The 21,347-nt window shown below is 45.4% G+C and overlaps 1 protein-coding gene across 3 annotated transcripts in view; it reads left to right on the forward strand.

Moving 5' to 3' along the window:
• Window positions 1-21,347, forward strand: part of LOC146192617 (superkiller complex protein 2-like) — a 131,683-nt gene that overhangs the window by 92,203 nt on the left and 18,133 nt on the right. For all 3 annotated transcript variants that reach the window (XM_084602511.1, XM_084602512.1, XM_084602513.1), the window contains exons 20-21: window positions 3,945-4,146; window positions 9,887-10,216. In XM_084602511.1, coding sequence (XP_084458637.1) covers window positions 3,945-4,146; window positions 9,887-10,216 — 532 coding nt within the window. The remainder of the gene's footprint in view (window positions 1-3,944; window positions 4,147-9,886; window positions 10,217-21,347) is intronic.

Consider the following 21,347-nt stretch of genomic DNA (forward strand, 5'->3'; position numbering starts at 1 on the left):
AGAAATTAGTTAGTTTCTTCTGCTGCATGCAGCATACACGATCACACACTAAATTACATCACTACAGCACGTACGTCTTTCACTTTGCAAAACACCTCATTGGGTACATAATTGGACCGAGTGATGAAAGTACAAACTTAGTCCGTGAGCAAAAAAAAAAAAAGTCCGAGTTTAATGCGATCTCCTCTTCAGTGTTCCCTCAAGTTTTAAAATCTTGTCTCAGCCTTTCAAAACGATCACGGTGGTCAATGGGGCAATGCTAGCTGTCTGCAGTAACCAATTCGCTTTTTCCCAGCGCCGATTACTTGCAGCGAAAGCAGCTTTCCTACTTCTTGGCACCTTTGCTGACTGCAATCAGATCTCACACAAACTTCGAAATAAAATAATCCGCAACTGGGGGGGGGGGGGGGGGGGAAACTTCCCACACGCATGAATGGCACGAACAACTGACCGGCAAACGACACACAACACAGAAAAAAGAAGGCAGGCGGCTAGGCGAGGGTAGCCTGCTGGCTGCTGCGTGATAAACTACAGCTTTGTGGTGGCGCTAGGAGCTGGCACTAGATATCCTGATGATGACAGCTACAGACTATACACACAAAAAACGGTGGTTTCTGTTTCAAGCGAGCGTTGTGAGCTGTGGTGCTGCAAATTTTAGCCAAATTCGTAATACTGATATTGCTTGATCATAGAGGAAAAAATAAAATACTTATACGCTATATTCTGAAACATTTCTACATTGAAAACATAGGAAAGTTGTTGGGAATTTAAAAACATTGGTTATTATGAAAACTTCATTAATGTGGTTTTCTTAGCAACAAGATTGTACAACTGTAATAATAATTGTAAGGGAAGTCACTTTGAAAATTTGTTCACTAAACCCTTATTACTGGAAGTTATAAAAGGGTTTAAATGTTTGACAAATGTGCTGACAGTGAGACTTCGGCAAAAAAAGCCTCCACCACGGCTTGCCTGACATGGTTATAAGTTGTGTAGGGAGCAGGTTGGTGGAGGATTTGAAAGCTCCTGGAGGCATAGTGGCCGGGCTCAAGGATAGCAAAATGCGGTCTCGCCGCTATTGGCTCCTAGTTCTTCACGCATTGCTTCCACTCTCGATCTGCCTCCCGCCACTGTTACCACAGGAAACTGACTTTTTGCTTCACATCGCTGGCGACCTCTGTCGTCCCCACTACTTATGCTCGAAAGCTTCGTGTGCCAGAACCTCGCGAGCAAAATACTGCTTGGTGTGATGGTGGGTGCACACTGCTTACCTCACCTTTTTTGTTTGTTTTAGTATGAATTATTGTAGTGCCAAATCTCCAAAATGAAAGCAGCTGACACTGCTCTGTTTACCATGCAGATGCACTGTCGATGCTCGCGCACAGTGCATTGTATCAGCTGCAGTCGCTCATTGCAGTCATAGACATCCCTCTCATGTCAGTTTGTGTTTTATTGTCGTGGAACTTTTGCATTGTTCTGCCTAATTGCTAGTAACTTAGCACTAGCTAATGGATAGTCAGAATGGTGACTCTAATTTGTTACATCAAGGTCAGCCATGTTACGTGCAGTTTTCAAATACACATTACAGTGGAGATGGAATTGAGCAACTTTGTATCTAGGAATTCACTGCCTGAGGGTTTGTTACATAGGGGTTTAACTGTACTTGACCATGTGCATGCAATGGTGATTGTTTTTGATATGGGCTGCCAAAAATAGTGTGATGATATGTTGCTTTCAGTATTCTCTGTTTTCTTGCCACCTATGATGTTAAGTGAAACAAATTTCTCCAACCATCACTTTATTATTTTACAAAACCCAACGTTTCGAAGCCGGCTCAGCTCCCTCAGCCTTCAAGGGTGCATGATGCGGGGCTTCGTGCAGCTGTAAGTAAAGGAATGGTCGAGGGGGAGAAGGAGGAGGAAAGGAGAAGAGGGGGAGGGGGGGTGCACGAAGCCCCGCGTCATGCACTCTTGAAGAAGGAGCCGAGCCGGCTCTGAAACATCGGGTTTTGTAAAATAATAAAATGATGGTTGGAGAAGTTTCACTTAGTTGTCCAGCCAACCAGGCAGGCAAATCTGTCAAAATGTTTCCCCCTCAGGTGTTATTTGTGCTTTTAGTGCTGCACTTTGCTGCGGCATAATTTCAATGTACATGCATGGCTAAATGCGTGCTTATAATAAGAAATCGATAATGCACATGAACTGAAATAACATTGATTTGCGTGAGTACTGCTAGTGTGGCTTTGCTAGCAGTGCAGTCTTAGTTGCCGCATCATATGCAGATGTGAAGTTTATTTTATAACAAGTTTGTATTAAACTCGTGCAAATGCGGTAATCAGTTTGGAGTCAGAAGTGTGAGTATAGTTATTTTTAGTATATAACGGTTAATTAACAACAGGTAATTACAGGCACCTGACTTGATGTCTGCCAAAGTGTCAGTGAATGCCGGTACACGCATGGCCCCATATTGCCGGAGGTGGCTTGGATGCTGCTAAAAGTTCCAAAGATATCGGACAGTTACATAGTACATATAGCGTAACAGCGTAAGCTTTGTTTGGAAATGCTCGAGTACCCAAATGAAGTAAAATGGCGAGCTTGGCGGTTCGCTCTGGTGCATAGAACCTCGCTTCAGAGTGAATTCATTGGTGTTATTTTCGGCATGTCAGCGGACTGTGAGTTGGGTAAAGGCTTTTTCGCTTTGTCTCATTCTGTAACAAACTGGATGGATGACAGTTTTGGCTTGTCTTTCATTTCGTTTGATGATCCGGCAGTTTCTATGCCCAATGAGATACACCGATTTATTGCAGAAATGGTTCATGTCCAGAAAACCAGATATCTCTATCGGTGAAGCTGTATCTTGGTTTGTAAATGCTGAGTGGTGTGGTGCAGACAGTGTCATATCCCACAAAATGCTACTGTTTTCGCTTTCCAAGCATGCATTCACTGTTCTAGAGCACGCATAGCTGTTGGAGCATCCCGCCTCATTATCGTGTGCTACGTCTAGCAGCATGAACGTTGGTCAGCTGCCAGTGCCACGTCATTTAATTGACACATTGGGCATGTCAGAGGCAGTTTTTCGGCATCACTTACGGTTCCCAATAGCCGCGGCGGTTTGGCTCTGACTTGAGCTCGCATGTTAGCATGACAACTGAAAATCATGCACAGAATAAGGCAGTGGAAGCGATTTTTCAGTTATGCTGAATCAAACTAGCCCAACTCCATGCAAGCTATGTTGCAGCTTGTCCATGGGTGCGCTTTGCAGCATGCAAGCCTCTGAAACTTTAATCTCAAAGTGCATGCACGAAGAGCAGCACAGGAACAAGTTTTTAGCTCATTCCCTTTATTACAAATAAAATAAATGCATAATGGTGGTATTGAGCAGTTGTCGCAGCACCTGCATAAAGGGAGTTCACAATGTTAATTGCCCCCTGCACCAGCAGCAACTCAAGTTTAATGATGTTGCAGAGATGGCACGCTGCTGTGGTGATTTGCTTATTGAGTGTGGCAGCAATGTTCTTTGTGTAGCGAGTGAGTGCACGCCTCGAATTGTTTATGCTTAGGGCTGTGTGAAACAAGCTAGCTTCCTGTGGTTTACCATTGGCCACTGCCATAGGAGCAATGGTGCAGCTTGCTGCTGCTGGCCATTTCACTGCTGCAGCCGGGATGCATTCACTTCTTGTCCTTGCTTGCAAGCCAAACTAACCTCTGGTTCAGTCAGGTTAGGGCTAAAACAACCTTCTGAAAATAATGCACTCATGGGAAACAGCGGCCCCTGGTCTTAGCATTGGCTTCATTCAAAGAAATAAGCACAATGCACCACTGTGGATTTACTTTCGATAACATTAGTGCATTTTAGATTAACATTGAGGTTTAACCGTGTCACTTTTCTTACTGCTTGAAATGATGCAAGGCTTTTTCATATGGTGATATGAAAATTCTGTGCAGGATGGCACAAAATCGGAAGGCTGTAGCACTGGATCTACTTTGGATAGTGGAGGCGGACCCTACTGGCCCACCTGTCATTAATGTGCTCAAAGACCTTCGCGTAACAGCCTTGGATACGGTGTACTCGGTGAAGCGCAGCCAGGAACTTGAGAAAAAGCTCCTGGAGAGCAAGTCCCTCACCTGCCCCCTGTTTGAGCTTCACGTAAGTGTGATTGCAGTCTAGCAGGTAGCATCCTGAAGTAGGAATCGCCTTTTCAAGGTATAAGTGGACCCCACTTAACCATAAATTTTTCTACATAGCAACTCAGGGCAAGGAGTTTTGTTTTTGTTGGTTTTTAGCGGTGCATAATACTGCAGTATATGGAATTGAACTAGCGCACATTGAAATGGGTCATCTTAATGTTGCTGTGCAACATACCACATGCTGTTATACAAATTTGGATTGAAGCCGGGAAGGGAAGCCGTTCACCTGCAGCTTGGTACCATGGTGGTACATGTAGAATTTACTGGATGTATGCCAAAATTACGTATTCTTAGCCAGAAGAAATGTGTTAAAGGATCATAGAAATAAGTTTAAAGATAGTCATTAGTACAGTGTTCAATGTTGAGAAAGACTGCTTTTGTGCATCCACACTAAGGATAAGTACCCAGAATGGAGTCGGCAAAATTCACGTACTAGTTGATTATCATGTTGAGACGTTGTTTTTTTCTGAAACATAAACATCATGGCTACTATTCATTGCCAGCATGATATCATAGCTTCATTTCCAGTAGGAAGGCAGCCGCCTGCTTTGCATTTGCCTCCTTGGCGGCTGGGCATGGTCGGACTGAAATGGAAAGGGAATGAGCCCTATGAGCCCACCAATTATAGTCTTTGCTACTGTTGACATTCGGCAGCCGAATTCAGCAGGGCACATACTTTTTTGCTTCACAGCCTATATTGGTAGTTGCTTGCAGAAGTCTTGCCTTTAGATATTAAGTGTGCAGTGTGCTTGTTAATTAAAGTTAGATACACAAGCAATTATGCCCACAAACAGGTAAGTGGGCACAACCGCCCGAAGTGGACAAACTTGGTGTGTGACATAGTGATGTGTGTGGCTCAGTATCAACCTGTTTTATTTATTATTTGGGCACACTAGAATTTGCGAGTTGAAGAACTAAATTCTCAATCACCACTGTCATTAAATGTCTCTTCATTCATTGCTGTGTCTGTCGCAGCTAATTTGCAACGTCAAGCAAAAAACGACTAGATGCAGTAGTGTTAAATGCGGAAAACGATGAGGACGAAGTGGTGCACTCGTACACACCCCCGTTAGAAAAATTTTCTGCCTCAACCGGAGGCTCATTTGCGCTGAAACTGCACACAAAGCTTGTGCGTTGTTGTCCCCTTCTTTACGAGGTAAGTTTGACCATAGTGCTTACTTGGTTTGGCCGCACATGACGAGAAACCAGAACCGTCTGTGACGAGACTAAGGAGCAAAAGACGCAAACATAAATTTTCTGCCGAAGAGCAGCAGTGGCGCCATCTAGCATCATTACAGGAACGTGCCATGCTTCTCATGGCACTTTTGAACGGCAGCGCTTTCTTTCAGCGACGCCAGATGGCGCCACAGCTGCCTTTTGCTAGAGAAACTGCGCTGGCGTTTTTTGCTCCTCAGTCTCATCGCAGACGGTTCTGGTTTCTCATCATGCGCGGCCAAACCGAGTAAGCACCGTGGTCAAACTTGTAAAGAAAGGGACAACAACTCGCAAGCTTTGTGCGCAGTTTCAGCACAAATGAGCCTCCGGTTGAGGTGGGATAATTTTTCAAATGGAGGTTCGATAAAGTGTGGAAATATTGCTGCTCTGCCATATAACGTTTTTTAAATAAAGGCCTGCAAAATAGGTAAAATTTCGTTTTCTGGGCCGATTTTGAGAAATTTTATAAATACATTATGCTACCCAGAAAAACTACAAATAACTGAATACAAATAAAAACATGCATATATTTATTCAGACAATTTTCAGCTACCTAACTTGAACATAGTTTGTGTAATTAATAACCAAAGTAGCCCCGCTGGGGTGGCGCAGTGGCTACATGCGCTCGACTACTGTTCCCAAGGACATGGGATCGAATTCCGGCCTCGGCGGCAGCTTTTCGTTGGAGGCGAGAAGCAAGGCGCCCGTGTGCTGTGCAATGTCAATGCACGTTAAAGAACCCCAGATGGTCGAAATTTCCGGAGTCCTCCACTACGGCATCTCTCATACCCTGAGTTGCTTTGGGACATTAATCCTACAAAACAAACAAACATAATAACCGAAGTTGTCCAAAACAGCAAAGACTATAAACCTGGCACTCCACCTCTTTGTCATTAATATTTTCCTGCGCCTCGAAAAAATTTTTGGCAGCAAAACCAGTTGCAGAGCTCTTCTTTCAAGCCATCAGACAACAATATATAGAACTTTTAAATAAATATAAAAAGTCGACTGACCATCCTTTGTTCGATCTTGTGTGGAAATACACAGGAACAGATTTTGCTATTTATGCTTCAAAAATGTTTAAGTTTTTCTCTAGATCAGACAGTAGGGCACCCACATTTGAACGGTGAACTTTGAGCTGCTATAACGTCACTAATATTTGTTATACCAAAAAAAAGTGCTACTAACATTGTATTCCTCATGCTTTCTAGTACCTAGCAAAGTGTCCATGTGAATTTTTTATAGTTGTTATTTTTTTATTTCTGCAAATTATGAAGAATTAATTTCATTTAGTTTTGGCCTAATTGGCCAATTGGAATAATATTTCCATATTTGAAACCAATGCAAGAAACTGGATCAGACTACCATGTTTTATCAGGTTTGTTAAAAAAATAGCTTTAAGAGCCTTGTCCCCCCTTAATCAAATAATTTGCTCAGTCAGGGCTTCTTGCCTTTATGATCATTGCCTTAGCAATGCTTGTGATATTTCAGTCCAGCTGAAGACGTGTTCAAATGACAGAATTAACACTTTCTTTGGTACCTCTTGCTAAACCGGCTCTTGCCACAAGTCAGTACTGTGGCACTTGTTGCAGTGTTGCTTATTGACATTTGACAATTCTGTATTTAATGGGGGAGGCTACCCTTGAACACCAACTTTTTTATTTCTTGAGATAGTATTTGAATGAAATTTTCAGGGTATGCTCATAGTACACACATTTGAAGAACTACCAAGTTTCATGGAGCTGGGCTCACCGGTTCTCAAGTTAGAGGAGTATATCAAGATAGTTTACATAGGTCCCTAGGGGCGGGCCTGGAGAATTTGCAAAATGTGTTAGCAGTGTGAGATTTGTTATGGTCATTCCTGGATAGTTTCCCCAGGGCAAGACAATCCCCTTTTTCCAAATTTCCTCTCTGAAAAATTTTAGTACAGCCCCAAATTTAGTGTTAAAATTTACGCCTGACTTAACAATATTTTAATTGACTGCCCCTAATTACACGTGAAATATTTTGAAAAAAAGAACTATTGTCTTGCCCTCAGAAATGTACTTAGGTATGTAACAAAAAAAACCTCATGAAAATCCAATAAGCGGTTCTTGAGCTATGACTTTCCCTAGCAGCCACACCGTGCAAAAAATTGATTCTGAGAAAACGGCTCTCAAAGGTTGCGAGAACAATAACTTTTTTGTTTCTGAAGTTATCATGATGAAATTTTCAGGACAGGCTCATGACATTAACAAATGAAAAACCACCAAGTTTCATAGAATTGTGCATGTTAATTCTCAAGTTACAGAAGCATATCAAATTGGTCCGAATAGGTCCTTTATATCAAGCCTGGAGAAATTGCAAAAGGCACTGGCATTGTGCAATTTGTCATGCTGATTCCTAAATAGGTTCCTCAGGTCAAGACAATGCCTTTTTTCTAAATTGTCTTGCTGAAAAGTAGCATAGCACTGGATTTTTTGTTATCAATTAGACCTATGTTGATTAATTAAAATAATTATGACAAATTCCAGACATAATATTTTGAATACATGGGCTTGCCTTGCCCTCAAAAATGTATTCAGTCGAGCCCACTTATAACGGCCCTAATTAAGGTGAACACTCGCTTATCACGAAGAAGTCCGGATCGACCGTCAAAATATACATTAGGGCTATGGCGCTCCGTCTCGGCTACAACGAACATCTGTGCGACTAGCCGATCGGCTACAGCGAACGCCTTGGTGCCGCGGATCACTTTCCACATGCTGAGATCCGTCGATCCTGTGCTCTGCAAGGCGCGACAATTGGCATTCCCGATTCCCCCGCGGCATTTCGCCCTAGCATGATCGGCGGCGCAGGCGCAGCAAGCGGCTTCCCGGTTTATCTCTCGCGGCATCTCGCCGGAGGAACGAGGAGCAGCCCAAACGCGGCAATCAACTTCCCGGGTTATCTTCCGCGGCGTAAGCGCCGAAATAAAAAAAAAAAAAATAATAATAATAAAAAGCTAGCCAAGTCTGCACTGAACGCGTGTCTCATCTCGAGGCATCGTGAGCGACCACGCAACGTTTAACACGTTGCACGAAACCGTTCAGAGGGCACGACGAGAGATCGTAAATCCGGTGATCGCAAAAATGGCGAAACGCACGAAGTACAGACAGCCAACAACGACAGCAGGCAGAGAGCCGTAGCAGACGACGCGGGGAGGTAGCCGGCGGAGACCGACGCGTCAGCGGCCGCAGCAGCCAATAGTAGTCGCCGATCCCCCGCGTTCTCGCGGAGCGCGCGCTTTGCCCAATCGCAGCCTTGAATTTGAGCGCGGGAAACTTGAAAGCCGCCACGAGACTCCTAATCGGTAGCAAGCCACGCCTCGACCGCGCCACCGTCGCCGCCGCCGAGGGTGGCAGAAGAAAGCGCAAGAATTCACAAACAAAACAAGACTAAGATGGCGGCGCTCAGTTCGGCGGGAGAGGAATGGCGCGCGCGCGAAGTTTGGGAATTTTCGGCGCTTGCTTGCTGCGCCGCTTGTTAAATAATTAATTTCGAGTATTTCTACGGCGAGTTGGGCATTGATAATTACAGAAATGGTAGTTTATAAGGCATACTACCGGAATATATAATCTTCCAAAAATCGACTGTTTCGCGATTTTTCGGTTTTCAAAGGTCGCGTCCCCCCAACCCTTAAACATTATGCTTTTTGCTGATTGTTTTGTGTTTGTGCAATAACTCTTTAACCGCCAATTTAACTTCCGAAAAACATACCGAAATTGCAAATTTTTTTCAAGTAATAATTTTTTTCGACAATTCTGATTCTGAAAATATATTCCATCATTGAGTTAGAATTACCATAAAAAAATTTAAAAGAGAACAAGCTCCTGTTGAGAGCGGCTTTCTCTCAATGCATGCCGCAGTAATGGGTCACGGCATACTGAAACGCAAAGTATTTATTTGATGCAATGCACTGCAGCACAGTGAAAGAGGCATAGATGTTGTTTCGTTCTAACATGAACGAGTTTTCGTGATTAGTAGTCACTTTATGTAGATCTTGAAGCAGTGTATGGCACAAATTCCAATTAGCAGTCCTAGCACCACATTCGCATTGCCATTGCTGTTGGGATCATCTGGAGCAATATCCAGTTTAAAAACAAAGTCAGACTCACTGCCAAACAGCAATTCGGGATTGTCAGCAACAATGCTGTCAGAACTGCTCCAAGAACATCACCATCATTGGCATTCTTCATATGTAGCGCCATTATGAAATTACTGTTGCCAGGCTTCACATGCATAAAAGGCACCAAATGGGGTTTTTTGTGGCCAGCTACTTCCCTCTAAGCTTGAAAATTACAACTAACGCAATTGATGTGTGACTCTGCATTGGTGACATTGACATGGACTCCCATGTTGAGTACAGCTCTGACTTGGCAGTTAAAGGGTTAAAGATTTTAAGCTGGTGTAGTAATGAGCGCTTGCTCAGGTTCGCGCTAAATGTTGACTTCTTGGCCGGACAGTTTGAGCAGGAGTACCAGCATTGGAAGCTGTCCGAGGAGGTGCAGAAGCTACGGCACCAGCTGTCAGAGGAGAGCCTTGCCTCCATGCCGGACTTCCACCAACATGTGCTCGTGTTGAAGAAACTTGGTTTCATGACGGAGGATGGTGTTCTGACGCTGAAGGGTCGAGTGGCACGTGCCCTTTCCAGTCATGAAGTGATGCTTGCAGAGTTGCTGGTCGAGGATGCAGTGCACGACTTGGGTCCCGCTGAAGTGGCTGGCCTTTTTGCCTGCTTCGTGTATGAGCAGCGCACAGACGATGAGCAAGAAGTCTACGTCAACCTGAAGAAGGTAAGCATTTGCTGTCTTGGCCAAAGAAATCTAGCAATGAGGGATGTGTGAATATGCAAATTTCCAAATTGTTTGCATGTGTTATTTGCTATCTGATTTGCAGCACACTTATTCAAAGTGTGTGTTCAGACTCTCCAAAGGTTCGTGTATTATGAAATTATCAGCTCACTTGAATTCATGATTTAATACTGTTTTCAGGAAGCTCTAACCAGTCAAAACTTTTTGAATTGGTGACATCAGTCGCCTTGTTCTTACTTCGTTAAAATAAATTGACTGCCAGCATTCAGCAAAAGTATACGCATGGCTGTGCTATATTTTATGTAAAAGGCCATCAAGAGCAGCCCCTGTGCACTCGTTAGACCACAGAAAAGCACAGCACCATGTGGAGCGTCACTGCATTGTGCCACAGTGCACTCGACAGCTGGTTACGAACACTATGGCTAAAAAAAGTGGGTGGGCACAAGTGCTCCTGTGATTTTCGATCGCAAGGTGCAGGGATGAAAATGGCCCTTGTGGAAGGTAGTGAAATGTGTGAAGCTGTGACCCGTGTACACCTTTTTTTATTCTACGTAGTCTACATCTATGAAAACCCAGAAACTGCATATTTTATGCCACAAGGATCAAGGCAAAAAGCAGGCGACAGAAATGAAAGCTTACTGCATCTCATACAGCATGTCAGATGTGCTGTATAACAGTGTAGGTTAGCTTTCTTGCCTACAGCTTGCAGGACTTAAAGTGCTGTTCAAGTTATAATCCTGTCACACGGGCAGTTTCAATGCCCATTGAGTCGATGGAGATCGAATTCGATGGGTATCAGCCACTGCCACACGGCGGTTTTCAATGACGATTGAACTCGAATAACATTGTTTCAGTGAGATTCGTGAGTGACCATAGGAATGCCAAAGAGCATTTAGAGCAGCAGCCCAGCACTCACCATAAGGTGAAAACAAAGCATAAACTTAACAGAATCAAAACATCTTCTGGATTAAGTTATTTAGACAACAGTAATCAGTTCAGCAACTAGTTTTTCGGCAGTCAAAATGATGATCGCCCTGTACAATGTGTGGTGCTGAGATGTAAAAAAAGATACTGATGCTGTGTAGGGTATGTAACATTCTTTTGTGGCAGCGCAGCTGCCGCAGCGTTTCAGTCAGGTTCGCCTTTGAGCGTGCTTTTCATTGATTGAGACCAAGGAGAGTCCCAACAAGCAAGGTGTCGAATCGAACTGAAAACTGGAACTGAACCCGATTTTTCGCCCGGATATGAAAACGAAGCGAACCCGAATTTTTTATGCTATCTTGGAACTGAACACGAACAGGAACAAATCGTAGGAACTGTTCCGAACTGGTTCACGGTGCGGTTCCGACCCACTCAATGTACCTTCATTATTTTTTTCTTTTATCGTTGCTTCTAGAGCGCTCTGCTCGCTTATTTCAAAAGCTCCGCTGCACACCTACAAACATCACAACTATATTGAAAAATCATCTCTTGCATAAAGATGACAAGAACAAACGAAAATATATTGCCACATGCATAGCACCAATCTCTAGTGTCGGGCTACTGTTTCATCTCGAACGCAGGTGGCCGCTGCTCTACGCAATTGCACCGCTCACGGGGCTCTTTGAACATATCAGTGTCGAAGAACAAAAATTAAAAAATAAAAAAGGAATACAAACTGTAACGCTAGCGGTAAGAGACTGAAATGGGGATTGTTACCATTTAGAAGTTAATGCATCTGAGAAGAACATTTGACTTTTAATCTGTGATTGGCTTGGTATTTTGGCTTGGTATTTTACTGCTGGTTGCACCTGCATTTTCTGTACACTTCTCACTGGTACCACCAAATTGTTCAGTGGTTGTTATTCGTGTATGCTTTTGACAAGAGTGAGTGGAATTTGTAGCAGCCAAGTAGATTATGCAAGCAGACACACAGACGTTAAAGCAAACAAATTTGAGGATAAACTGAAGCTCCCTCTTATGAATGTGGATGGCCTGGTTGTAGTTGGTGGCTGCCCGTGAAGGCCATCATGCCCGTGAAGGATGACATGTTGCGCCAAGCCGAGAACTCAAAAACTAACTGCTTGTTTATTTCCACGTGCGCCGCTCGCTCGGTAGCCAGGCATGGCCAGCACAACAGAAAACTATCAGTGCTGCGTGGGGATGGTGCACAAGTTGTGGAGCAGTGCTTACATTTTCTGCCCACAGTAGCTGATAAAGACGAACATTCGTTTTGCTTCGGCGACATAATTCGCTACGAAGAATGCTTTCAGCCTGTCTACATAACATGTACTGTGAAAAACTGCGCCGAAATAAACACACCACAAGAAAGAAGATGGGACAAAGGCGCTTCCCAGTACAAATATGAACCAACTAGCCCAAGAAACGGTATTAATGCAGTAACTACATAACATGGCCAGTCGTCGTCTCCCCCCTTAAAGGGAAACTGCAGTGGTTTTCAGACTTGCTCACCTTCCACTGTACTGAAGTAGACTCATTGTTGGTCAGATTTTGTGAAGTTATTTTTATGATTATTGCGAAAACACCAGAGCAATCGCCAATTGAAAGTGCATCGTCCAAACTTCCCACGGCCTGCGACGGCACAAGAGAGGAGGAGAGTGAAGAGAGAAACCTCACCCACGCTGGCGTGCGTGCAGTCACCGTGAGGATAGGCCAAGCACTCCCAGCAGCCTGAGTGCATTTTTAGCCTGTGTTGTTGCTCGTGTTTCGAGGTTGCGGAAGTTCAACGTGTCGCTTGAGTTGAACACTCGTCCCAACATGCGGTACTGCTGTGCCTTCTGGTGTACGAGCACCTTCGGCCGCGACGATGTCAGTTTCCACAAGTTCCCGCAAGACAAAAAGATCTGAGCGCAGTGGGTCGCTTCTGTGAAAAGCGACAAGTTTACGCTGACCATATTACTGGGCAGTGGAAACTGCAATAATTGCTGAATTCAGTATGTTGTATTCTCTGAGCAACTGCAGTGCACCTGGCAGAGCTATTTTCTAGCACCTATTGTGAAATAATATAATGCCCTAAGTGAAAATATGATTATTCGCGGGAAAAAAAATCGCAGACTAGCAGCGGGCATGTACCCGATCTTTTTTTTTTTTATTGACCACAAGCGAATTTGGGCAGTTTCCTTTCGGAAGGAGGGTTTCCACCAGCGGCTGCGAGCCTAGACTATCTGTTGCGTCAAGCTTCCCGTATAGTTACCACTCGAGCATAACCATACAAAGCAATATTGCGAACATACTGCTGTGGATCAAAGCACATATGAAAGTGAAAATAGCATATTCCACTGCCGCATCCCTATTGCAAAAACCAGTGTCGCTGGATCCCAGCGCCCCAGTGCCATACCTGATTATGGGCCCAGTATGACGCTGGAGACTGGGCGTAATGGGGCGCGGCATACTGGCACGTGCTGCACTGGTGGCACTGGTCGCCCTGAGAAAAAAAAATGTCTTGGATAAAAAGTAATGAAGCACTTCAATTACATTAAAAAACGCTAAAAAGAACTAGCAAAAAAAGAAACTGCATCACTAGTGCGCTTCGAACTCTGTACCTCTTACTCCGTAGCTCTCTACGCTAACCATTCAGTCACGCCGAAGACAAGGTAGCTTTCAAACATTTTTGCCTGTTATGTGATGATCGCATTCATAAGGTTGGGACTTGAGTTTTGAAGCGTACAAGCCATTGCTGCCATTCTAACAATTACAAATTCTTGACCATTGGAGCTTGCTGCCTGCTCTCACGTCTAGCGCCTCATGTTCTGGATACCTACGCGCACTATTTTCTGCACTGGAATCATTTTAACATGTCGAGTTTGGCATCGATGGCAAATTTACCACCGCCGGCTCTTCAGTGGTGCTCTGCTAGCTTGGGCGTAACTTTCGCTGAACACTGAGCTGTAGCACAAACCTCCAAGGAAAAAAGTGCGACCAAGCTTCAATACCAGCAAGCGCAGCAGTGATGACACTATTTTGCTGGTAACTGAATCTTATTTGTATGTAAACATTTCGGGAAGTGATGCAATGTTCAAAATAGGTGGCTGGAACATGCAGTTCGGAATTATCGGTCTCGCCATGTCTCGAGAGAACCGAAAACACTCTACACCACTATCAAGAATACATCAAGTACTCGGTTCGCACGCAGCTAGCCAGGCAACAAGCAAACACCTCAACGGATTTTGTCACTTCTCTACTACATCATCAAATCATCAAATACATCAAATTTCGGCTAATAAAAACATATGCAGCTTTACAAAATGCCGTTTTACATGCCAGAGTCGCATTTCGATGCCAGTAGACGCTGATAGCTGGCTTTCGCTTCGTTGATGCTGCGTCGTTTGCAGCCGTATCTGGTGCGTATACATACGACCGCGTGCCGCAACAGCTTTTATAACGTCGCAGAGAGCTGTGACTGCTGCGATCTACATGCCGCGCAGTGCAGGATGCATATCGGCAGCGTCTCAGGTCCTCAGGACGACGTCACGACAGCTCGACCAATCGCAGGTGGCGGCGCGGCCCGTGGCGTCTCTTGAGGTGCCAGCAGTACCGGTCGCATATTTTAACTGAAAAAAAAAAAATGACAATTGGCTCTTGTTTCTGCCTAAATTTAATTAGATGGTCGAGTTAGAATTAGATAGGCATAAGAAACTGTTATAAGCCATTAAAACCTCGATTTCTGCAAAAAGTACTGCAGTGTCCCTTTAAACGACTTGAAGCTGGCGTAGTTTGGCATGTTTACAGATGGAGGAGCGGGGCGATACTGGAGCGAAAACTTGCTTGAAAATTCCTTTCGTCCTCATCGCCAGATGTTAGCATGGATGGCTGGGCTGTAGTTCGTGGCGCGCCAAGCCAAGAACTGAAAAACGAACTGCTTGTTTATTTCCATGTGCACTGCTTCCTCGGTAGCCAGGCGTGGCTAGCACAACACAAAACAATATATAAGCGTCGCGTGGGGACACTGCACACAAACTGACATTGTGGCACTCACAAAGGAGAAAAAGTCAGTGATGGTACTTGTGCCAATTAATCACTTACTAGGGATCAGATCTCAAAAGTGCCACACTTCTCATATATGTGTAACATCTGAGGCGGAACTTTTTGGAAAACTTTCAACATTGTTAACAACTTGGAATATAATAGAATCCTCTGTGCAGTTGCAATTGTTCACAAAAAAATTGGCGGCACTACATGTTATGCAACTGATTAGTCCTGCGTGGTAATTAAAATTGAAAATTATAAATTTATTTTCTGGCTTGGGTATAAAGTGATCAAAACAATATTTAATGACAGTTTTAATATTAGGGCACGACAGGAAGATGAAAATAACCGAATTGCCAGTTAACAATCTATTTTGATTAAAGGCGAAATTTTGGCATGTTGGTACTTATTCATATTCCTCAATAGCACATCAAAGATAAAGTAGACAGGCACCAACTAATAATTGAATTGGCTGAAAGAAAAACAGATGCTGTAAGATGGAGGTTTATTTGATGGTATTCGGACTGGGAAGAGTGACGAACACAGCGACAGCGAACACAGTCAGGTTCAACACGCGCAGCGATGATGATGCCACTGAATGAAATGTTCCCGTGCATTTCTTCCTCTTTACAATTACCCGCAGGACAAAGAGGAGCCATTCTGGCGACTTAAGGCATGAGCAAGACGGCAGGGTCTTAATAGGGTGTGAGGCGCTGGACGTGAACAATCTCACGTCCGCGCCTGCGTAGATTGAGACGGAGTAAGAGGTTCCACCACATAATTAACCTGAGAGGTGCGCTCCAAAACACGGTATGGGCCATGGTACCTAGCAAGAAATTTCAAAGACAGTCCAGGGGCATTGGAAGGTATCCACAGCCACACAAGAGCGCCAGAGTGTTGGTTGTCATGGCTGGATTTATGGCGGTACTGGGTGTTTGCCGTGAATGCGCGGGCAATTTGTCGACAGTCTTCCACATGCTGGGCTGCTCGACACGCAGGAGTATACTTTGATATGTCTGGCTAATACGGGAGTATGGTGTCGATTGTAGCAGAGGGGTGATGGCTGTAGAGGAGGAAAAAAACAAGAGAAGCCAGTAGTAGACTGTGTTGCGGTATTGTAAGCGTAAGTGACATACGGAAAGACAAGGTACCAATTTGAGTGGTTGGAGGTGACGTGCATAGAGAGCATGTCGCCAAGGGTACGATTGAAACGCTCAGTGAGGCCATTAGTCTGGGGATAATAGGCGGAGGTGGCTCTATGAATAATGTTGCACTTGGTGAGCAAGGCTTTCACGTCACTCAAGAAAACTCTCGAGGTGCGCTGTGGTGAAGGACAAATCACTGCAAAAGGAAGGAAGGTACTTCTGACATTGTGGCAGATGGAAGGCCGGCGGTTTCTGCATACCTCGTCAGATGATCAACGGCTACGATAGCCCGGCGGTTGCCAGCTGTAGTGTAGGGAAGTGGCCCGTACAAATCAGTGCCGACGCTGTCGAAAGGGCGTGGTGGGCAGGGTAGTGGCAGCAACTCTCCAGCAGAACGTTGAAAAGATGGCTTGCGACGTTGACAGGTGAGGTATGAGCGAACGTGGTTGAGTACAAAGGTGTGCATGCCCCGCCAGAAGTAACGCCGCTGGAGATGAGTTTATGTCTTGAAGACGCCCGCATGACCAGATTGTGGGTCAGCTTGGGAATAGTCACAGATTTGCAAATGTAGCTGCCGGGGAATAACTAGCAACCACTTGCGACCATCTGCACAGTAGTTGCGGCAGTAGAGGAGGTTATCGCGAATGGTGAAGTGGGAAGCATGGCGGCGAAGAGCACGCGATGAAGTAGCAGCTGTAAGATTGGAGATAAAATCGAGGAGAAAAGTTATCCAAGAATCTTGCCGCTGCGGTGACGACCTGTCATTGATGTGAAGCGATGGCAGAGAATAGTCGGAAGAGGAAAGGCTCGCGACCTCAGCAGTAAGGGGGCAGCGGGAAAGTGCATCGGTGCCATGATGCTTGCGGCCAGAGTGGTAAACAACGCGGACATCATGTTCCTGAAGGCGAACAGCCCATCTTGCCAGTCTGCCGGAGGGGTCTTTCAGTCAGGAAAGCCAGCAAAGCTCATGGTTGTCCATCACTACCTCAAAATGGCGACCATAGAGGTAAGGGCGGAATTAAGTAAGAGCTCAAATAATCGCTAAGCACGCTTTTTCAGTAACAAAGTAATTGAATACGGGTCTTGACAAGAAGGCCAAGTACATCATGCTGATGGACATCGTTGCCGCCACCGACTGCCGATACAAGTTCCAAAACCGGCGGTGGGTGGTGGCGGGAAAAGCGGAGTGTATGGCTAGCATAGGCAACCACCTATTCAGTATAGCCTGATTTGCACTGAGCGAGCACAGCGCCTTGACCAACACCACTGGTGTTCGTGTGCACCTGTGTGGACCTCGGTAGGCACTGCGGGGTCGAAGTGACGCAGGACAGACGGTGCCGTGAGGGTGCGGCGTGAAGCATTGAAGGCATTGTCGCACGTTGGCGACTAAAGGTCGGAACTGCTGGACAGAAGCTCTGTCAAGGGAGCAGCGATGGAAGCAAAATTTCTAATAAAGCGACGAAAGTAAGAGCACAGCCCGAGGAAGCTACGTAGATCTCTGATGGAAGTCTGTTTGGGAAAGGCTGCTACGGCACGAAGTTTGGCGGGGTCTGGGGATACACCTTCTTTGGAGACAACGTGGCCGAGAATGGTGAGTAGGCAGGCGGCAAAATGGTATTTTTTTAAATTCAGCTGCAGTCCGGCATCAGATAGGCTGGTGAAAACGTGCTTCAGACGGTAGAGGTGTGTGTCAAAGTCAGGAGAAAAGACAATGTCGTCGAGGTAGCATAGGCATGTCTTCCACTTTAGGCCACGCGAAATAGTGTCCATCATCCGCTCAAATGTTGCCGGAGCGTTACAAAAGCCAAACGGCGTAACTGTAAATTCGTACAAGCCATCGGGAGTTACAAAGGCGATTTTGGGGCGATCAGCCGCTTTCAAGGGAACCTGCCAGTACCCGAAACGTAAATCTAGGGAAGAGCTCAGCGCCTTGCAAACAATCGAGAGCGTCGATACGCGGGAGAGGGTAGACATCCTTGCGCGTAATCTTATTAAGGCAGCAATAATCGACACAGAAGCGGATAGAACCATCTTTCTTTTTTTTACGAGGACAACAGGTGACGCCCAAGGGCTGCTTGAGGGCTGAATCATGCCATTCTGGAGCATTAGGTCGACTTGCTCTTCAATAGCCTGGCGTTTGGTTGCAAACACATGATAGGGGCGCTGTTGCAGTGGTGCTTGGGTGCCGGTGTCGATGCGATGAGTGACTGTAGAAGTTTGACCGAAACAACTTTGATGAGAGTCGAAGGGGAAGTGAAAGTGATGTAGTAGGTTCAAAAGCTGAGTGCGCTGCACTGGAGGAAGATCGGCGTCGATGGAACGGAGGAACAAGTCTGTAGAGGGGGGAGCGGGCGCAGGTGAAGGGGGGCTGAGCGAAGTCACGGCAGACTGCGGCGCATCGCCAGGTTTCTCAGAGATCAGAAGAGATACGATTGGCTGGATACTGCCGAGGCATTCACCATGGCGTAAAGCAGTAGGGGAGTTGAATGGGTTAGAGACCCATAACATGGAAAGGCCAGCGGAAATAGCGAACACAGCGTAGGGCTATGGAAGGCACTTGCAGCGCAGGAAAGTATGGGCTGGTTTGAAGAGAACGGTGTCGTCACTAACAGAGGCACAAGCGACACGAACAAACACAGAGGAGCAGGGAGGAAGGTCGATATTTTCGGCGACGAGGGCTTTAGCACAGGAATTTGATGGAGCAGCGTCTGGCTAGGCATTGGGCAAAGTCGAGAACCCCACTTCAGCGCAAGCACAATCGATAATAGCAGCGTGATGCGACAGGAAATCCCAACCTAAGATAAGCACATATGAGCAAGAGGGCAGCACGACAAACTCGATGATATGAAATGAGTCCTGGATCATGACTCAAGCGGTGCATGCTGCTGACGGCGTAATGTGTTCAGCAGTGGCTGTGCACAGAGAGAGTCTTGAAACTTGCTTCTACACTTTCTTTAGCGAGCGACAAAGATTAACGTCCATTACTGAAATTGCGGCACCGGTGTCGATAAGAGCCATGACAGAAATGCCCTCAACCAAAACTTCTATAAGGTTGACAGGTGAACGAAGAGGTCTTTGAAAGTTTGAAGGGAACGCAGTTCTTGCCTCGAGAACTACGGCACCTAGTTTTCCTCTTGATTATTCTGGCGACGTCGCATTGGAGAAATGGAGAGGCGTCGTGGCGAAGGGGAACTGCGGCTCGAGAGGGCAGAGCGTTCTAGAGAAAAATAACTTGATTGCTCGTCACATGCGGAGTACTCACGCGATGGAGACCAGTACCTGGAAGCTTTGTACACCCTGGGTTGCTTACTCGTGGAGTTGGTCGACGATATGATGATGTTGGCGCTTGTACATGCACTGACATCGCACTGTATATAGGCAGTCGAGGTTTGCGGCGATTTTGGCGTAAGTTGGTGGAATGGCGACAAGTCTTGGGGCGACATCTGCGTAAGTCACGGGAGCAGTAACAAGTTGTGGGATGTCGGCATAAGATAGCGGAGTGGTGACAGGCGGTGGTGGATGGGAGGACGAGACTACGTCAGCCTTTTGAATAATTTGACGGGTAGCAGGGGTCAAATACAGTGGCATTTCTTATAGGCTAGGGAGAAGGGAAAGCTGACGCGCCACCTCTTCCCGAATAAAATCTGCTGCAGTAGGGAGGAGCTGTCAGTGGCAGGCATCAGTCCAGCAAACGATTCCACTTGTAGTAAGGTTGAAAGTTGGGCGAGTTGAATCTGGTTCATTTTGAAGGTAGCGCGAAAAACGAGGACCAAGAGTAGAAGGACACAACACGAGCGCTTTTTCACAACTAAACTTTTTATTGAAAAACACGGAATAAATACCCATCTCGCGAAACTAAAACACAAGAAACAAAAGGGATAGCATCAAGTACAGGAAAAGTGTAGGGCATGATACAGCTGGTGGGGGTGCTTACTGACTAAGATAAGATGTAAAAACGAAAGCACAAAAGCCTCATAGTCACGAAAGCAAACAAGACTTACAAAAAAAAAAAAAAAAAGATGAAGGAAGCGACGGGAGATATTAGTTCCATGTGTGGTCTAGATATGAGAGTTCTTTTTGTGTTAGAGCAATCGACGGTGCGCTTATGCATGTACTCCCTTGTCTTGATATGTAAAAAGCCTCCGTGATTTCACGCTGAAGTCGTTCCTTATGAGTTGACAATATTTCTGCTTCCTCGTAAAGGGGCTCACATTTTTTCTTGCACAACGGCTTACACTCCGGCTTACAGTACGGCTTACAATCTTGACATCCCTTGCAATGGTCAACCAAATGCGAGGACTTTGACCCTGATAGCGATTTTTCGTGTTCCTTTAGCCGTACATTTACACAACGTCCTGTCTGACCTATGTAGGTCTTTCCACAGGAAACTGGCAGCTCGTATACCACCCCCGTTTTGCAACGAATGAACCCTGAAGCATGGCATAATTTAGATCTTTTCTTATTTTTGTTTTGTCCGTTCCGATTAGCCATCATTCTGCCTACTAAGCCACACACTTTCTTGAGCTTGTTTGGAGCGGAAAAGATTACCTTTACACCATAGCGTTTGGCCACGTTGCTGAGATTGTGTGAAAGTCGATGCTTGTATGGTATCACCACCTTTTTCTTTTTTGCCATATCGTCAGATGACTTCTTTGGTGCGTTACCTTTTACCCAGCGGATAAGTTTATCACATGCGAACCTGATTGCGCTGTCCGGATATCCTGATGTATGAGGATATCCGGACAGCGCAATCAGGTTCGCATGTGATAAACTTATCCGCTGGGTAAAAGGTAACGCACCAAAGAAGTCATCTGACGATATGGCAAAAAAGAAAAAGGTGGTGATACCATACAAGCATCGACTTTCACACAATCTCAGCAACGTGGCCAAACGCTATGGTGTAAAGGTAATCTTTTCCGCTCCAAACAAGCTCAAGAAAGTGTGTGGCTTAGTAGGCAGAATGATGGCTAATCGGAACGGACAAAACAAAAATAAGAAAAGAT

This window comes from Amblyomma maculatum, chromosome 4, assembly GCF_055883805.1.
Source record: "Amblyomma maculatum isolate TAMU_Amacu chromosome 4, ASM5588380v1, whole genome shotgun sequence".
NCBI lineage: Eukaryota > Metazoa > Arthropoda > Arachnida > Ixodida > Ixodidae > Amblyomma > Amblyomma maculatum.